This window comes from Acomys russatus, chromosome 23 (genome assembly GCF_903995435.1).
Source record: "Acomys russatus chromosome 23, mAcoRus1.1, whole genome shotgun sequence".
In the NCBI taxonomy this organism is placed as follows: Eukaryota; Metazoa; Chordata; class Mammalia; order Rodentia; family Muridae; genus Acomys; species Acomys russatus.
The window spans coordinates 25,102,305-25,121,323 of NC_067159.1; the positions used below are offsets into that span (position 1 = coordinate 25,102,305).

The window sequence follows — 19,019 nt, forward strand, 5'->3', positions numbered from 1 at the left end:
AACTAATATGAGAGTGCTCATCCCATTGTGGGTTGTACCATCCTTGGGCAGGTGGTCTTGGGGTATACAAGAAAGCTGGCTGAACAAAGTCATGGACAGCAAGCCAGTAAGCAGTGTTCCCCCATGATCTCTGCTTCACTTCCTGCCTCTAGATTCATGCCTTGAATTCCTGTCCTGAGTTCTTCCAGTGATGAACTCTGACCTAGGAGTTATAAGATGAAATAAACTCTTTCCAGCCCAAGATGCTACTCTTGATAATAATATGTTGATGATAATACAAGGTCATCATGTATTATCCCATCAGTAGAAGCCAGAGGATACAACATTACCCTAACATATCATTGGAAAATCAAATGAAAACAAGTACTGATGAAGATGTAGTGAAAAGGGAACACTGGTCCACTGTTTGTGGGAGTGTAAACTGGTGAAGCTACTATGGAAATCAGCACAGAGGTTTCTCAAAAAGCTAAAAATAGAACCACCATATGATCCACCTACAGCCATTCGTGAAAATATACCCAAGGACTCTACTGGCTACTACAGAGACACTTGTTCATCCATGTTCATTGACGTGGTATTGAGAATAGCTAGGAAATGGAATTAGCTTAGGTGGCCACCAGCTGACAAATGGAAACAAAGATGTGGTGCATATACCCCCATAGAATTTTGTTCAACTGGAAAGAAAAAAGGAAATGATGAAATTTTCAGGAAAATTGATGGAACTGGAAAATATTATACTAAGTGATCTAATTTGGGCTCAGAAAGACAAATGCCACATGCTCTCTTTCACTGCTTTGAACATTTTGATTTGTGTGTTTAACTTGGAGTTACTGCAAAGATCACAAAGTCAGAGGAGGGAGAAACGAGACCTTAAAGGATGTAGGGGAGAGTAGAATACATGTGACATTAAAGTAGAATGGGCAACGCCTGGGGCTAGAGGCTTAATCATGAATGGGCACATGTGGACTGGAGAGGGAAGGTGGACGTGGATTAACTAGAACAAAGCATGTGTGACAAATGTTTACAGAAAACTTCTACTTCACAAGCCAATATAAAATGATGTAATTGTTTTAAAAGAAGGCTTAAGCAAAATACCCTGCATGAGTAGACAATGTTGATGCCAGAAGACAGGGGCTATTATTCACAAATCTCAGTGCTAGGGATAAAATACTTCCCTGTGAATGATTGATCAAGGAGGTCTTCGAGACCTCTGAAACGATGCTGCCAAATATTGACAGTGATCTTGGTTACCCGCCATATCTAGACAGTTGGGCCTTACTGCTGAGGGTACCGCACTCTTGATTGAATTTCAGAATAGAAAGAAAACAATCTGGAGCTGATCAGGAAACTTCTTTCCTGATGGCTATTTTCATCATGTCAGAAGTTGCTGTAGGCTGTGTGTAGGCTGGATAGGCTGCTGGGGAAGAGAAGACATCACTGGTCTTACCCTGGGCTGAACCCTGCATGCTATAGTGCTGATATAGCAGTCAGAGCATGTCCAATGGTTCAGCACTAGCATAACTGTTATGGAGGTAACCAACTACTTTCTGGTTGGATTTGGGTACGTCTCCCCAGGAGGGATTCGTGGCTGATATTGTAAAGCTGGTCAATAATTCAAGGTTAGGGAGTTCATAGGGTCTAGGGAGGAACCTAACACTGCTGTTTTGCTAAATGCTCATGATGTCAAACTGCCTTGCAAATATTTAAGTTTATACCTATAGACAAGTGTTGCTTTTCACCTTAGTCCAAGAGCTTCTTTTTTGTAGTAGGCAGGGGTTAATGCAAAGGCTCATAACTTGTCAAAGTGCTAAGATCAAGTTACTGTCGAGTGCTCATCCACATCAACCTCTCCTTGACCAAGGCTCAGGGAGTAGCATGGAAGTAGGGTCAGAAAGAATCTAAGAGGCACAGGATAGGGAGGAGGGCTGTGAAATCCAGTCTTCCGGACATGACAGGGCCATTGCACCTATGAACAAAAAGTGTGGCTAATTCACTTTACACCTTTCTCTCCTCCATGTGGTTTTATTTAATGATATCTTTCTGTGGTGGTCTGAATGAGAATGGTCCCCATAGATTCACATTTGAATGCTTGTTCCACAGTAGACGGAACTGTTTGGGAAGGACTAGGAGGTGTGGCCTTGTTGGAGGAGACTTATCAATGGCAGTGGGCTTTGAGCTTCCAAAAGTTCTGAGGCTCTCAGTTAGCTCTCTCACTCTGCCTACGCCCGCGGATGTAAGCTCTCAGCTACTGTTCTGGTGCCATGCCTGCTTGCTGCCATGTTCCCTGCCATGGTAGTCATGGACTCTAACTCTCTTGAACCACAGGCCTCCAGATGAAACGCTTTCTTTTATAAGTTGCCTTAGCCATGGTGTTTCATCATGGCCATAGGAAAGTAACCAAGACATTTTGTTATTTAAGGGAATTTGCAGCCTGACTGTGGTGGTGCACACCTTTGATCCCAGCACTTGGAAGACAGAGGCAGGTGAATCTCTGAATTAGAGGCCAGCCTGGTCTACAGAGTGAGTTCCAGGACAGCTAGGGCTATACAGAGAGACCCTGTACCCAAAGAAACCAAACTCAAACAAAAGAAATAATTTTAGAGAAAAAGAAATTCTATAAAGGAGTTGGGGATTTTCAGATGAATGACCAATTTTCTGAAATAGATAAAGGATAGGTCATTTTAGCCTACGATGACAACTTCTAAAGATAATACAATATCTACGTCTTTGTGAGCACGGTGGGGGCAGGCAGGGGGCGAGAAAGAAGAAAACGGAAAACCTCCAAAATGTGCATGCCTGAAATACTTATGCCCCTATCCATTTAAAAATAGCACTGAAGAAGGAGTGGAAAAGAAGGCTTTGACAAATAATCAAAATGTTCCTCTCTAATTTGGTTTTATTTGTGGCTTGGGGGTCATTTTACCTGGCCCTGGTGGCTCACTACATTTAATCCCAGCACTCAGGAGGCTGAGACTAGCAAAGAAAGAAATCATTATATACCTGAGAGATGGAATATTATTAGTCTGCCGTGCTTTATTTTCATCTATCTATCTATCTATCTACCCATCCATCTATCAGAAGAGAAAGTGGGAGCAGCTCTTACTTTATAGTCTAGGCCAGACCAAAAAAAAAAAAAGGAAAGAAAAAATGAAAAAAAGAAGGAAGGAGAGAAAGTAGAGCTAATTAGCATTCAGAATTCTTCAACTTAAATGGATAAGAATGCTTTGGTCACTGACAGGGGGTTTCGGCTGGTCATTAGTAAGAACACTTTGGATTGGAGTTAGCAGATTTAGGTCCCCAAACCGAGGGAGTTTTCCTGGACAATCGTTCTCCAAGATATACAAAGAGGGAGGAGAACGCTAAAGACCTCAGGACAATGATTCTGTTTCTAAAAAGATTTATGTTCATCCTTGAAGAGCAGTAAAGGATCTGATAAAATCAGATCGCGAGGCTTCTTTCCTTCAATAAAACAACAACAACAACAACAACAACAACAACAACAACAACAACAACAACAACAACGCTGGAAGTCAGTTGCTGAGAGCCACAAACTTCGGAATGGCGGCTTGGGAAGCTCTACGCGTGGGGAAGTGTCTGCTGCCACCTGGTGGACATTAGACGTCACGTTTGCTTTAGCGCCTCTCCGCAGCTTTAGAGCCCTCCCAGAGTGGTCTGGCTCGCCTCGAGGAGCTGAGGAAGTTTGACAGATGTTAGAAATGGGTTTTATAAAATGTGGCTCACATGTAGTTAGTATCAAAATCACCCATTGGTGCCTTTGGTGACAATGTCCCGTCTCCCATCCAGATCTCGTAAATAAGTACCCAAGGTGTGGCCGTGCCAATCTTTATTCCTCTGGGAGTGAAAACCAGAGAAGCCAAAAGAGAGCCAGGCATGGTGGCTTATCCTGTAACCTCACACCTAGATTGCAGAACCAGCAGCGTTTCTGAGAGTTCCCTGCTAGGCTGGGCCACAGAATGAATCCATGTCTCCAAAACACAAACCACTCCCCATCAAAATACTCCAGAAAAGTAAAAACACTGAAAAGGTCATACTAGTTAACTCAAACACATGTGCTGTGCGTACACACACACACACACACACACACACACACACACACACACACACACACAGAAGAATTAACTTTGCTGAGCTGATGATGTGCCAAGTTCAAGTTAAAATCAAATGTTTGGAGTGATATGTTAACTCTTTGCTCGACACTGCCCTACTTCAGCATGGAGTTCCTGGTTTAGTTTGAGATGGGCTCTCATGAAGCCCAGGCTAGTTTCCAGACTCCTCCGTAGGTGACGATGACCCTGAACTCTTAATCTTACTGCCTCCACCTACCACAGACTGGATTATCAGTTTGCACCATAATGGTGGCTTCAGCAGGCGTCGCCTAACTCTGTGGAGCTCATATTAGATGACTGTGAAGAATTCCAGTTAGCCATATCTGACAAATGTTACCAAGCAGGCCAGGTGGCCAGGCCACCGTCCACTGGTGATTAAGAGTAAAGTAAAGAATGGAACAGAACACGTAAACCCGAATGTGATGGGACAGGTTCACTCCTCAAGCTGCCACCTGGTATACCTCGCCAGTCTAATTCTGTGGTGAATCTTAAGCTTGAGTGGGTGGCAGTTATACATTTGAGATACACTAGAAGAAAAAAATGACTAAAGGCACACTAATTCAAGACCCAGCTGTGGCCTTTTGGGTTTTGTTGTTGTTGCTTGGGGCACATATGTGTTTTGTTTTGTTTTGTTTTGAACTATAATTAGATGTCACACAAGGGAAGCAAAATTATATTTGTGTCACTTTAATTATATTTGAAACAAAAAGTAGTCTGGACCCGAATAAAAATTCCAAATTGAAGCCTGTTTTGATTGGGGATTATTTTAGAGACCAGGTCGTCTTAGCTCTGACTTCTGCTTCTGACTCGGAAACATTCTAGAAGTACCAGGAAACCCACAAAAATCCCCTGGCCTTGACAGGCAGCCTAGAAGTTAGGGCCCTCCCCGCATGTCTTCTGAGACTTGCTTTCAAGCCTTCAGGGGTGGGGTGGTGGTGGTAGGGGAGTTATGGGGGAGCCGAGGAGCTGGGGGCTGGGTACTTGTTCTTCGGAGACCTAAGTTTTACTCTGTTTTTTGGAAGGTAACCATACCTCTCAGACAAAGAGAACAAGTACAGCAGAATGGATTGGTTAACCCTTGTCCTCTGAGGGAGTCGCAGCAGGACTAGGGACAGTGAGCTGCAGAGGCTGAATCAGTCAGTGGGTGCTGTGCTGTCAGGCTTGGGACAGCTTTGGGCAAGGAGTGCTGGCGTGCTGGGTGCTCCACTTTCTATCTTATGGGCCTATTTAAGCTTCAGTGATGCCATTGGAACCTTATTCAAAATTCCACCCATTCTACTTTGAGGGTCTATCTGGCTTACAAATACCCCTCCTCAAAGAGCACTGCCCCCGTTGTTCAATGTATCACAACTGCTCTATTTTCACTTGAGTTGTATCTCAAAATATTATAGCAGGTTTTGCTCATCATGGTGCCGCCTCTGTACTCACTGAGCTGTGCCGGCGCACCTGATGACCGCAAAACAGGAAAGTGAAAAACAGGCTGAGCGAAGAGTAAACACACCGTCCGAAAGTGGGAGTTGGAGCAGGTGGCAAGCACCCGTAGGCGAAGCACTGGGTGAAGTCAGAGCACTGTGAGTTCCAGGATATCCTGGGCTACATCACAGCAACATACCTAAAACTTCGAACTCCTCCAGCCTCACCCTCTCGAGTGCAGGCATCGCAAGCATGCGCGACCACACCCAGTTTTATACAGTGCTGGGGACTGACCCCGGGAGCCTGTGCATGTGGGCGAGCATTCAAGTAACTGAGCTACATACATCCACCCTGTTTCTGCCTTTTCTCATTTAGTTGCAGCCACTCCCCTAAAACTGGGATCCCTACTCATAAAGACACACGAATCTTATCTGGTGACCTTTCCCAGTGACGTTCTTGAAACAGCAGCTCTTGTTTATGGTGAGCGTGTAATTAACAGAAATAACGCTAGTGTTCGCTAAGCGCTTTCCTTATGCCGGGGGTAGCTCTATACATGTACGGCACGCTCATTTGTGTTGTCTTCATTTTACAGCTGAGACACGGAGGCATGGAGAGACAGAATCAATTGCTTAAAGCCTGGAAACTTATAAGGCACAGGGTTAGATTCAGATGAAGGCAGTTTGGCTTGAAGGCCACACTCTTTGCCCCCTCCACTTAAAAATTATTTTATGTATATGTATATGTGTGTGTGTGTGTGTGTGTGTGTGTGTGTGTGTGTACTACATGTGTGCAGAAGCATCAGAGGCCAGAGTAGTCCCCTGGAACTGGAGTTACAATGAGCCGTATCACATGGGTGTGGAGATTCAAACCCTGGTTTCCTGGAAAAGCAATCTGTGCTCTTAATCTCTAAGCCATCTCTCAAGCCCTGAAGGGCACACTCTTAACCACTATAAAATGGGCCTCTGAGCTGATCTGGGAACGGAGGCCTACACTTACCAGCTTAGCACTCAGGAGGCTGAAGCTAAAGCAGGGGGCCGGGGAAGTTAACTGCAAGTTTTCAGGGTTGCCTGGACTTTGAAGTGAGCCCAAGTCAAAAAAAAAAAAAAGGGGGGGGGCGGTCTGTGTGGTCATTGTGCAATGCAATATCTCATGTAATCTCACACGGAGTTTACTTAAGAAGTGATGGCCGTTTGATCGTCTCAAATCAAATCATGTCCCTGTCCCTTTCCAGAACCTCATACTTGTTAGGCAAGTACTGTATTAACGAGTTATTCCCCACCCCAAATCACAGCTTCTTTTTAATTCACAAGTTGGGGGAATTTTTGTTACTTAGTGTTATTGTCACCAAGACTTGAGTTTGTTTTTGTTTGTTTGTTCGTTTGTTTGTTTGTTTTGTTTAATCACTGCTTTCTCTTGGGCCTTGATTGTCCTGCTGCCGATATGCTAGAACACAACCCTGGTACCATGTGAGGCGAGAAGGGTGGGAGTTTTGAAGGATTCCTTCTGGCTCATTTCTCTGAGATGTAAAGGCGTAGACGATGGTTGCTGCAAGTATTTGACAGGGACTGTGCTGCCTAATTTTATGTGAGCTTGACATAGTCATTTGAGACGAGGGAGCCTCAGTAGGAAACAAGCAAACAAACAAAAAACCTAAATTGCCCCCATAAGACCGAGCTGTTGGCAAGGCTGTAGAGCATTTTCTTAATTAGTGATTGAAGTGAGAGGGGCCCAGCCCCCTGTGGGTGGCACCATCCTTGGGCTGGTGCTCCTGGGTTCCATAGGAAAGGAGGCTGAGCAAGCTATGGGGATCAAGCCAGTAAGCAGCACCCCTCCATGGCCTCTGCGTCAGCTCCTGCCTCCAGGTTCCTGGCCTGCTTGAGTTCCTGTCCTGCCTTCCTTCAGTGAGGGACTGCAATGAGTTAAGTGTGAGCCAAATAAACCCTTTCCTCCCCGACTTGCTTTTGATCACGGTGTTTCATCACAGCAATAGTGACCCTAACCAGGACAGGGATAGTTGTGTGTGATGAGGGATCTTCCACGAGGCCGAGGGGAAGGGATTGATCTCCCCATATATGGTCAGGGTGGCTGTGGCTCAACCGGAAGTGTCACTCTCACAGATCCTAGTGACAATTATTTGTATTCTTTGAAACACTAAAAACTGGTGATTCCCTCTTTATTATTCTGCTTAGAGTTACTGTTGAAGTGCCCAAAGTTATGGGCTTCAAAGGAACCCAAGTTTGGTGACTACTTAATAGGAATTTTTTTTTTTTTTTTTTAATTACCTATGGTCAGAGCGGCATAAAGCTGAGGGATGTTTTCTTTTGTGTAGTCGGCATTTCCACTTGTGCTCTCCTTTCCCCCACACCACCCTCCCCCTTTCTAAGGTTTTGTTATGCTTTTATTTTAGTTTGCTTTTTTCATTAAACCTAGGACCCTCACACATGCTTGGCAGGGGGTCGACTGCTGAGCTATACCTCCAACCCCGACTCTATTTTCTAAATCTCATCCCTTGCCTCGCTAGTGAATGCAATCTAGTCACACAAACTCACTGTCAGGGGCAATTTTTTTTTTCAACCTATAAAATAGATAACGTCTTTCTCAGAGACTTACTTTCATACGCTGGCATAGTATATAAATTTGCGTGCTGTCTTATGACGAAAATAGGGTCCTGTGTAAGGTCACTCATTGTATCCAAAGCCACTTATGCAGCATGGGGGAACTGTATGGTGAATTTGCTTGCCCAAAAGACAACTAGCAAGTCTTATGGAGTGAGAGCCCAGGGTGAAAGCCATACAATCTTGTATGGAGAGTACAGGCTTGGCTGGCAGGCGTGCATCTAAGCCTCATCCAGCAGCCAAAGCTCAGACCTTGAACAAGAGCTACATGAACTCCCCTGAAGCCAAAAAAGAACTGAAATGTCTTAGTTTGGTTGGTAGCTCTAAATGACAGACATTGGCGAACTGAGTAATCAAAGAGGGGGGAAGATGTTCAATTTTATTTCCCTTGTTTAACTTTCTATTCAACTGTTAGACATGTTGTTAACTATGAGTTTTAGGTACTTCAGAAAGCAGAAAAATCACCTTCCTTCTCAGGGTAAATGCAGTGTGGCTGGTTAAGGAGGCAGGGTGCTCAGTCAAAGAGGAAGCACTTAGTCCTGATGTGACTTGATGTGCCAGGGTGGGTTGGTATGGGGTGGAGGTGTATGGGGGAAGTGGGTGGGAGGGAGGGGCTGGGAGGAGAGGAGGGAGTGGGGTTGCAATTGGGGTGTAAAGTGAACAAATAAATAAATAAAATTTTTAAAAAGGCAGGCTGCACACTGAGTTATCTAGGGTGTGCTAGTTCAGTGTATGACCTAGGGCGTGGTTACCCTTTGTGCCTTAGAATCCCATCTACAGTGCATAAAACAGGCATCAAAGGTGATACCAGGGCTGTTATATGAAAGACACTTGGATGACTCAGGGCTAGAGGTTTTGAAAAGTCAGTATTATCATCACAGTTTATATAAACTATTTCCCAGACTGCCTGCCATATACAGCAAGTGATTACGGTTAAGGGCTTCTCCTGCCTTCTCTGCCTTCACTCCAGTCCCCAGAAGCTGTGAAACCAGATGAATAGCTGCCCCAGCTTCCATCCCTAACCACGGTGCTAATACAGACTGCAAGTCTTCATTCAGCATTGCCAGCATGTGAAACACACTCCCCCATGAAGTGTAACAAAGCACAACACTACACTCTTTGATGTCAACTTCCAAGAAGAACAGTTTTCTGTTTATTCCTACAAGGCGCGTTTCTGTTTCATGCAGGGCCAACTATAGTCCTTTGGATTTAAACTGTTTCTCATGAACACGGAGCAGGGGAGGCGGGAACTGTGGGACAGGATCTCTGCAGTGTGCTTTGAACATTTCTGAGTGTCCCCATCGGCAGATGAGGAAAGAGGGAGAATGTGCTTAGGGACTTTAAATTAACAGTTTGGCAGCGATAAAGCACACCGGATGTACATAAAAAGGTCAAGAATGTGATAAACAAAGACCACGACAAGGATCTTTGCATGTTAAAAAAAAAAGAAAAATAAAAGCAAAAACTGTGTGCCAATAATAATAATAATAATAATAATAATAATAATAATAATAATAATAATAATAGTAATAGTAATAATAAAATCACTTGTAGGGTCCAGTGGAAGCCTAACAATTTACTCTTAAATTGTGCTCTGTTTACTGCCAAACTTCTGACAGAATCAGTAATCTGATAAATGTCTGACAGAATTTGACTTTTTTCCTCACAGTGGTCTGAGGGACTGCACCTTGGAACCTGCATCTGTGTGCACGAGAGATACCCTTAACCCCAGATTTGACATGGTTAAAATTAAAATTCTCTTCGTTTAGTCACCTCTGAGAGGTTGTTTGTTATCTGAATACGAACTGGTAGATTACCATGCACATACCATACGGATGGACACACACTAAAAATTTCGAAAACTGACTTCACATGTCAAGGGAGCATCTGCATCTCAGTGCTCCTGTGGGGGATGGGCGCTCACGGGGTGATATGTAGGGTCTGGTCCTTCAGGACTTCGCCTGGTGTTTGGGTCCTATGGGAACGTACTGGCCTGCTTTGTGGCTGGAGGCCAACTCTGGTAGGAAATCAAGGGAAGAATTTCAACTTGGCATTTTCCCAGAATACTTGTTGACTCTGCCAGCAGCTTTGAAGTGTTAACAAAAATTTTTGTGTCCCCCCAGAGTCCAAAGATGCGGGACATAAGACCACTGAGGATCAGTGTTTCTGAGAATATTGCTTGTTGGAATTTGCAGACTTTTCTCATGAATATATATATATATATGTGTGTGTGTGTGTGTGTGTGTGTGTGTGTGTGTGTGTGTACATACATATAAATACACATATATAAATATAATTTAAAAAGCAAACTCAACACTCTGACTTCAGGCTTCAGGAGAGTTGAGCGTGTTCTCCACACTTCTCTCTGAAAGCATACCAAGGATTAAGCCTTTCAGAAAACAGTCATTTCTAAATGACTCTGATTTCAACTACCTTTCCTGCCCGCTTGGCACCACTGACACTGAGGAACTCACCTTAGGGTGTGGGTGCTTGTGGGCTTGCCCTAAAAGACTGAAATGACCCTCGATAAGCACTGATGACCATACGTCTGGTGCTCTACAGGGCTTTATTGGCAGCAAGCTTTGTGCTTTCAGGGCTAACAGGGGATGGTTAGTGGTCCTGCCCCAGTGACTGCAAACAGAAGCACAGCCTTACATGTTAGCTCACTCCTTTAAAAGAGGATTGTTTTCAACACTACAGATGTGATGAGTGCTGTGGGAGTACAGGCACACTAACTAGAACAGCAGTTCTCAACCTGACGGTCAATAACCCTTTCACGGGGGTAGCATATCACATCTCATGAATATCAGCTAGTTCCATTGCGATTTATAATAGTGGCATTTATAATGAAGTAGCAATGGACTAATTTTATGGCCGGGGCTCACCACAACCTGAACTGTATTAAAGGGCCACAGCACGAGGAAGCCTGGGAACCGCTTATCTAGAATAGAAGACATCAGCTTATGTTAAGTAACTTAGACATGTTTTCTGTGCTTAAAATTAGTTGCTTCTTGTGAATGTTAAATGAGATTGTTGATGACTGTTATTGTCAAGAATCACTGTAGGCAGTACCATTTTGCATGTTCTAGGATGATCACCCAAATGTGCATTATAAAACTCAGTTCTGAAAATGTGACAGTGGATAGTCTAAATGTGTCTTGTCCTCTCTCAAAACAGAACACGTTTATCATTGAAGGATTAGAGATAGGCTAGTGAGTGCTCTTAGTTTAAGGTGTCTATGCAGTTTGTCCGTAAAACAGGGTTAAATGCTGGGCTTGTATTTCCATAGTACCTGCCTTCCTCCTGCAATCTTCCACGTTGTGCGTGCTTCCCACAGCACGGTGTTCCTGCAGGGAAGAGAGGCTTGAGGCAGTGTAAAGGGGAAACTCCCAGAAGGAGAAGACGTTACCATAGTCCTTCAGGCAGTCAGTGGCAGAGGCTATCTCAGTGACAAAAGTACTGTCCCTCTGTGTGCAGTTCCTCAGACACTCCACACAAAGCACACCCAGGGATTCCCTACCTCTGTTGTCAACAACGAAAATAGATTTCATAAATTAACAAGGAAGAGGGAAGCGTCAAGGAGCAAGCAAAAGCAACCAACAGAAAACAAAAAGGAAAGAAAAAAAGAGGAACTGCCTTTCCAGATCCCCACTCAACCAACCAATGACCCCAACAATCTCCACCTAAGCAAAGCCAGAGGACTCAGGCTTGAGAGGTAGGAGGACTCCTACCTGCCATACTGCCATCCCTGCCATAATTCCAACCGAGGGGTGGCACATGCTGCTCCTTAGAGGAGGGGAAGAGGAGGAAAGCCCATCTTCCTCAGGAAGTTGGCTTGGTCTTTGCTTTCTCACACTTAGTCCCTTTGGAGAGTTCAATCTAGTTTCCACCCGTGGACCCTGTGGTCCTGGATGAGGCCTCTGATACCTTCTGGTAAAAACTGTAGATACTGTGTCTGTATGTCTGGCATGTCTCTTAGAGATTTTCTTAGACCTACTATCAGTCCCTAGATAGTAGGACGACATACTCACATTAGCTGTGCCTTTAGTTATGAACTGCAAATAGTGGTGCTGCCAAGACTGCCCGTCAGACCAAGGCACTTCCCATTACTGCACACCACAAAGCACGGCTTGACTGCGGACACTACTGGGTCACTACTAGCAAGGGTGCTTTTGAACCAGAGTTCAAATGAGCTACCTGTCAGCTGGAGGCAGAGCACTCACGAGTTTTATGTCTTTCCTCTAATTTATGCTATGTTAAGAACGCAAAAGCTTTGCCACACAATGGCGGCTCGCACCCTTAATCCCAGCACTACCCAGACAGAAATAGGTGGATCTCTGAGTCAAAGGCCAGCCTGCTCTGTGGAGTGAATTCTCGAACAGTCGAGGCTACACAGAAAAGAAAAAAAAAAGTTTCTCAAACAAACAAAAAACCCCCAAAAACAAACAAATAAGCAAAGTTATAAAAATGACCCTTTTCCGTGTTTCATATGAAGAAAAAAATTTTTGGTTGTTCTATAAGGAAAAAAACCCCCACATAATTTAACGGACTGCCTATGCAGGCAGTGAGTGGCACAAATATTGTTGCGTAAGAGACTGCTTTGCCCCCTGTATTCTACAAGAATCTTCCTAATTGATTTCCTTAAAAGCAAATTGAGACCAAACCACTCCCTGTAGCTGTATGGTCCCCATATGCAATGAGGAGTTTATAGAGAAGAGCAGGAGTCTCAGAGCCATCGCTCTGTAGCTGGCCCGCTGCTCCTCAGGTTTGGGGAATACCTAAAACCGACAATTTCACAATGGATGTTCTTCAAAGGGAAACCCAGATGCTATAAGAGAAATGTTAAAGGAACAATTAGGATCAGAGCAAAGTCATACACGAAGCCTCCAAAAGATACAATGAGCAGATAAAGAAGGTGACGTTTTAATAGGAGAGTGGAATACAGCAGGATGGCGGTGATAGCAGAGGACAGGAACACAGAGATCTTGAGACTGAAGTGGCACTGTGTGCCCTCAGACCAGGGAAGTCTTTCCATGAAGTCTCCAGAGCACAGGGTTTCCCCCTGGAGCTGTCATAATTGCTTTGCACTCCTCTACATGAACTCACATCGAGTATTTTCCATGGTTGGTTACACCCAGACTTAAAATAGATACCAGAAGGTGTTCAGATTTGAGCTCAGTAACATTATTAGCCTCATGGCCAGCTGGGTGACAACATGGTGTATCACCAATCCAAATTTACAAGGTAACCTTGTTCAAACTATGCTGGTTCATCAGATAGAAATAAGAAAACAAAGGAGCAAGAATAGAATTGCAAGGGACAGTGGAGGAAGCAGTTGTCAAAGAGCAAATTGAGCACGGGAAGAAAAATCTGTGAGGTCACCCAGACAGGCTCTCAGGGGTTTGTCTCCATGCACCAGCTCCTGTGGCTTTGCAGAGCAAAACAAAAGCCATGTGTGACTCGGCGTCCATTCTCCTGTTGCTGTTATTTCATTCTACTGTGCCACCCTTTGCCTTAGCCGAAGAAAACAAACAAGTGCTTTCATGGGCAGTAGGAGTTGTTCTCGCTACTTCTTTAAAGAAACTGGGAGGGACCACGGGGAATCCATTTCTAAAGATAATGAGATTTCTCGCCCTATCCTAATCACTTTAAACCCGTCAATTTATGTGAGGACGGCCAGGAAAGGATCCAATACAGAGTAAGCACTCTGAGTCTAGGCTCCTCCTTGCAGCCTATTGCTAAACTACAGAAATCCCAGCACTTCTCGGTGTACCTTTTCCGTAGCAGCAAACAGAGATAGATAACTCTCAGGCAGCAGTGTCTGAGGTGACTAAGCAGAGCAGAGACTTCCTACTTCCTTAATACCAGAAACAGAGCTAAAGAACGACTTGGAGGGGATCTCAGTCACTCAGTCAGATTTTTCGCTGCATTTGAGCCTTTTCTCTCTGGGAGCGCAGCTGTTGTGTTACGTAAAGGCCATATGCCCCCAAGCTTGGCTATACTGTTCACTGCCTTGTGGCTAACACATAACTTCTAAGAATCCTGCTTACTTATGGTAATGTCACATGCCTATTTGGGGATATTGCTGATAGTTTTAAGTGTGCAAAGAAAATAAATATATTTTAAGCCAAACTGAGTTGGTTTTCTTTTGACCTGAAAACATATTATTATGCTTCTTGGACCCAGATCGGGGAGGCAACATATCTGAAATTAAGTAAGTTGAGGATCTGCTAAGCATTCCTGGGGGACTCAACACTGCAAACAATTCATTTCAAGCAAAATGGACACCCAGCTTCAGCTATAAGATCACTCTTCCACAACAGACGGTTTCCACACCTGAACTGTGACACCACTTTTCTTGGCTGAGAACTTCGGCCTTGGAGCTATAAAATAGGACGCGGAGGAGGCCGATTCTTGCTTCGGGGAGGTGGGAGCACTCGCAGGCACTGGGGATGCGCTGACTGGCGAAGTGGCCTCGGCAAAGAAGGCGGGTTGAGAGGGATAGGCCGGTACGGAGTACACAGATGAAGCCTGGTTGGTTGTGGGAGAGCCAACATTGACCTGCCGGGGAGGAAGGGCTTGCTTCACGGCGGCCGGGGTTGAACTGACCTTGACGGTTGACTTTTGAGGGAGGCCATCCTTTGAATCAGGGGGTTGAAAGGTAAACAAAGACGCGTTGAGCTGATATGGTTGGTGCTTCATGACATCCAAAGTGTTAAGGGGTTTCTTGCCCTTCTTCTTGCTCGTCTTGGAAGCCTGGGCAGCCTGTGGCTGGTTCTTGATAGCAGCCAGTGGGTATGAGGGGGAATGGATAGGGTTGTAGGCCACAGGAGGGGGTGCTCTGACGTTGGAGGAGTACTTCCAACTCGCTGGCAGGGATGGAGTGGGAGACTGGGCCCGAGCTGCGTGGGCCTGCACTGTGTCGGAATCCACCACGTACTTCTCCATCCTTGACTGCCTTTTAGCAAAGAGTTGGGCTCCTTTCCCACTCATTCCAGGAAGCTCACTGGGCGGTCCCCCTGTACCAGCATGCGCAGCATTTACTAGTGGTGTGGGTGCTGATGGCTTGGGTGTGTAGTTATGACTGACTACTACTGCTTGGGGTCCTTTGAAGGGACCAGCCAGATTCAGTACGCTCGCAGGTCGAGCGGGAGGGCAGGAAGGCTGAGCTATTTTGATGGAGGACACAGCAGTGACTTGTGGTGGGTTCAGTGGGTTCGGTGGGTTCAGTGGGCTCGGTGGGTTCGGTGGATTCGGTGGATTTGATGTGGAGAAGGCAGGACGCTGGGCTGGAGCCACTCCAGGAGACCAGACCGGAGAAACTGTGGTGACTGGTTGGGAGGAGGACTTGACTGCAGGCTTTGGAGCAACAGGAGGTGGGGTCTTTTGTTTGGCAGAATTTTGCATGAAGTTACAAGCCTCTGCACCCAAACTGAGGTAGTCTTCTTCCGGTCCAGAATCCCCTCCAGCACCAGTACCTCGCTTGCCTTCTGCATTTTGAAGAAGTGACAGAAGTTCCGGGTTGGGGTTCACTTTGGTTTCTTTGAAAGTAAACATAGGTTTTGTTGTACCTCGTCTTTTGGCTTCCTGCAGTATTCCGGTTCTTTTTGCCGGCACAGAGATCCTCTCATCGCGGGAAGCTATTTGCTCAGATGAATCGTAGAAGGCTGGTTGTGACCACGGAGCGGGCTGAGGCCATGGAGGGGGCTGTGCTGGGCCAGTGACTGGGCTTGATACTCCCCTAGAGAAGGCTTCCGGTGGTGGAGGCGAGACGGCAGAGTAAGGTGGAGGAGCAGGGAAGTCAGAGGTGGTGGGACTTGTCACACTCCGCGTTGGGGAGAAGGGGGCTGCTGGCTGGTTCATAGTTCCCAGGAAGGGCTTGGCGGTTCTGTTCATAGGGATCACCCTCTGGGCCCCGGCTGTCTCAGACATTGCGCTAAAGCCATTCTGTTGTGGCATGCTGCCAAGACTGCGGCTCATCTGGAAGGAGCTTTCGCTCACAGAGCTCTGCATTCTCACAGCTTCTTCTTCTTTTCTTTGATAGGAAGTTATGGTTCGCAGACCGTCCGTCTGCAGCGCATCTGGTCCTCTGCCTGCTATGGAACCCGTCTTCTCCTCTTCATTTTGGGCTGCGAACTGTTCCATCCTCTCTCTCCTCTTAGCAAACATGAGCGCTCCCTTTCCTGTGGTGTCTGGTAACATCTCCATCTTGTCCCCTCGGTTCAGTTTCTTTTCAATGTCCACCAGTCCAGAATCCCAATCAAAGTTCACAACTTGAGTGTTGTCGTCAATGTCAGACAGTAACTCTTCATCCACTTCAGACTCGCTCGTTCCGAGAAATGCAACTTCACTTATCTCGTCCTTGTCACCTTCTTCCTGGTCCTCCTCCTCGCGTTCAAGCTCGCCAGTACCGTAGCTGACTAGGGTATACTTCCGGGCCCTTCGCCTCCGCTTCTTAAACATCAACACTCCCTTGGAGTTTGGGTTGGGAGCATCCGTTAGAAGGAGAGCGATGCTTTTGCATTTAGACTTTGCTTCTTTCACTTGCTTTTCAGACAGACTTTCACTCCTCCTGAGCCCTAGGGAAAGTATACACATTGTGTTGAATTGATGAATGAAAGGAATAATGCACAAAAATTAACTCCCAATGGGTGAAATGAATATATAAAGAAATTTTATAATTGGGTACAGAAAGTTGAGGAGATCTAACTTTCTTTTTATTTTTTTTTTCATTCATTCTCTGCCCCCGCCTCGTGTGTTCTGAGAATGCACATGATCTAGCACTGACCTACACCCCTTTTCTTATTTTCAAATTTGCACCAACATAATAGTAATGTATAGCACAGTGGAGCATCTTGTTCCATTACTCACATAAACACAGCTCTCTATGTGATACTGACTTAGAACATGAATCACACCTCAGCCGTACCCTCCCCCTCCCCCGGGATTATTAAGCTTTAAAAAAATAAATAGGCTTTGAAGTGCCAGTTAATAGGATATGGTTGTATTAAAAAAGGAATACACTTTAGGAACGTTATATGATTTGAAAACAAGGTGTATTTTGTACTGCCATATTTAAAGTTAAAATGTTAAAACTGAATGTTTTGGTGGGATACACATAAATACTTAAGTTTCTTCTTTTTTGCTTGGACAACTACTGTAGATCTTTCCATTGAGCTCCTAAATTAACATAGACTCACAATGCTGAATTAATAATTGACAGTACTGAATTAATAATTAGTTGTATTTCATAGTACTAGAGTATTATGGAGGTCTACTAAACTCTAGGTTCAACACTATCTATACAGTCTGTAAATGTGACACAGTGCTGCTTAAGTTGCAGAGAGAATATATGTAGACTCTGGGGAAGTTTAAAAAGTATATTACTTGAGATCCTTTAAATTAACATTGAAACTGATGTAGCAATTATGCCATTAAAAATAATATCCTGGCAGTTTTAAAATGGCAAAAGTTTTCATTTTCATTTTTATTATAAAAACAAATTAATGGCAGTTAACTTTTAGCATCAATTAATCATAATCACTTGTAATGAGTATGATCCACAAGTAAATATTTACAATATGTTGAGTTAAAGGAACATATCAGAAAAATTTGATATTTCATGATTGAAATATCTTTGTTGTTAAAAGCTAGACTTGGTTAGTTAAACAACAACAACAAAAAAAAAAAATGAGAGAAATAATTTTAGAGTAACCATACAGATATTTTTTTTCTGGTGATCAAATTTTGTGCAGACAAAATAGTCCAAAATCTGGCCACTATCAAACGTGATTCCTTTTTGACTGGTGACATTACAGCTTGTTGTTAAACTGACAGTACCAACTGCACATTTGTCTGCTCGCTGCCAACATGCGAAATATGCACATGCTGTCATAACACTCAGGTTTAATATGCTACATATGTGAGGGTGCCTACAGTATAAGGAGTGGCTACCGGCACTTGCCAACAGAGCTACAAATGGCCGTGCTAAAAATATGCACCCAAAGGAAGAACAAGAGCTAGGAGGCTGGTGTGCGGCTTTGAGTACCTGAGTTCACTGCTATTGTGGACCAGCCAGCCTTTGCATCCTCAGAGCAAACGCTGAAGTTTGTGAACCCGAAGGAAAAGAACTGGGCTCACGAAAGATAAATAGTAATGACACTTCTCTGCACTTCTTGACCTCATTCTGTTTGTGACCTTAGTACTCCAGATAAAACAGAATGCCAGCACAGGCCTTGCATCAAGCACCTTTCCTAAGGGAGGGCGCGAAGATGTCTGCACATGGGCCCGGAGACTTGAGTCTGGAACGTAGTGAAGTGCGCTGCCACCTAGTGAGGCTTACACAACAGCGAGGGTCATGTAACTGCTGGGCATCACACATGCCCTTGTCCGTCAAACTCTTCTGCAAGCGTCATCAAGCTGCAGAGTGCTTGCGCTCTCTCTTTCTCTCTCTCTCTCTCTCTCTCTCTCTCTCTCTCCAAAATGAAACTCTGCTTTTAACGTCAGTGTGGAGCCTGTGTTAAAGGCATCTCAGAAGGCTGAACTGTTTTTGTCACTTAAACTGAGCCCACATCACTTCCAATACTTTTCAGAGTGTTTTAACACAAAATGTCATAACGTTCTTCAACAAATAAAAGAGACATGTTTCATATTTTGTTAACTGTCATTGCATCTTTGGGAATAAAGGAAAGTTTGTGAAAACATTTAGGCATTTCATAACATTTCATAAAGTTTATGAAAAACGATTAAGTTTAATATGAAGTTCAGATGTACTGCTTCCAATTCAAAAACTGGTATCTCCACACTATTTATATTTGTTATTGTGTGCATTAATTAAAACATTAAAGATAGTAAAAGGCATAAG

At 44.5% G+C, this 19,019-nt stretch overlaps 2 protein-coding genes across 4 annotated transcripts in view; both read right to left on the reverse strand.

Moving 5' to 3' along the window:
* The window catches only part of Myoz2 (myozenin 2), a 1,071,004-nt gene that overhangs the window by 95,550 nt on the left and 956,435 nt on the right, over positions 1-19,019 (reverse strand). The gene's annotated exons all lie outside the window — the stretch shown is intronic.
* The window catches only part of Synpo2 (synaptopodin 2), a 150,117-nt gene that overhangs the window by 15,332 nt on the left and 115,766 nt on the right, over positions 1-19,019 (reverse strand). Inside the window, exon 4 of one of the 2 annotated variants that reach the window (XM_051165553.1) lies at positions 14,492-16,734. The exons of the other annotated variant lie outside the window; for it this stretch is intronic. Coding sequence (XP_051021510.1) covers positions 14,492-16,734 — 2,243 coding nt within the window. The remainder of the gene's footprint in view (positions 1-14,491; positions 16,735-19,019) is intronic. 2 annotated transcript variants of the gene reach the window in all.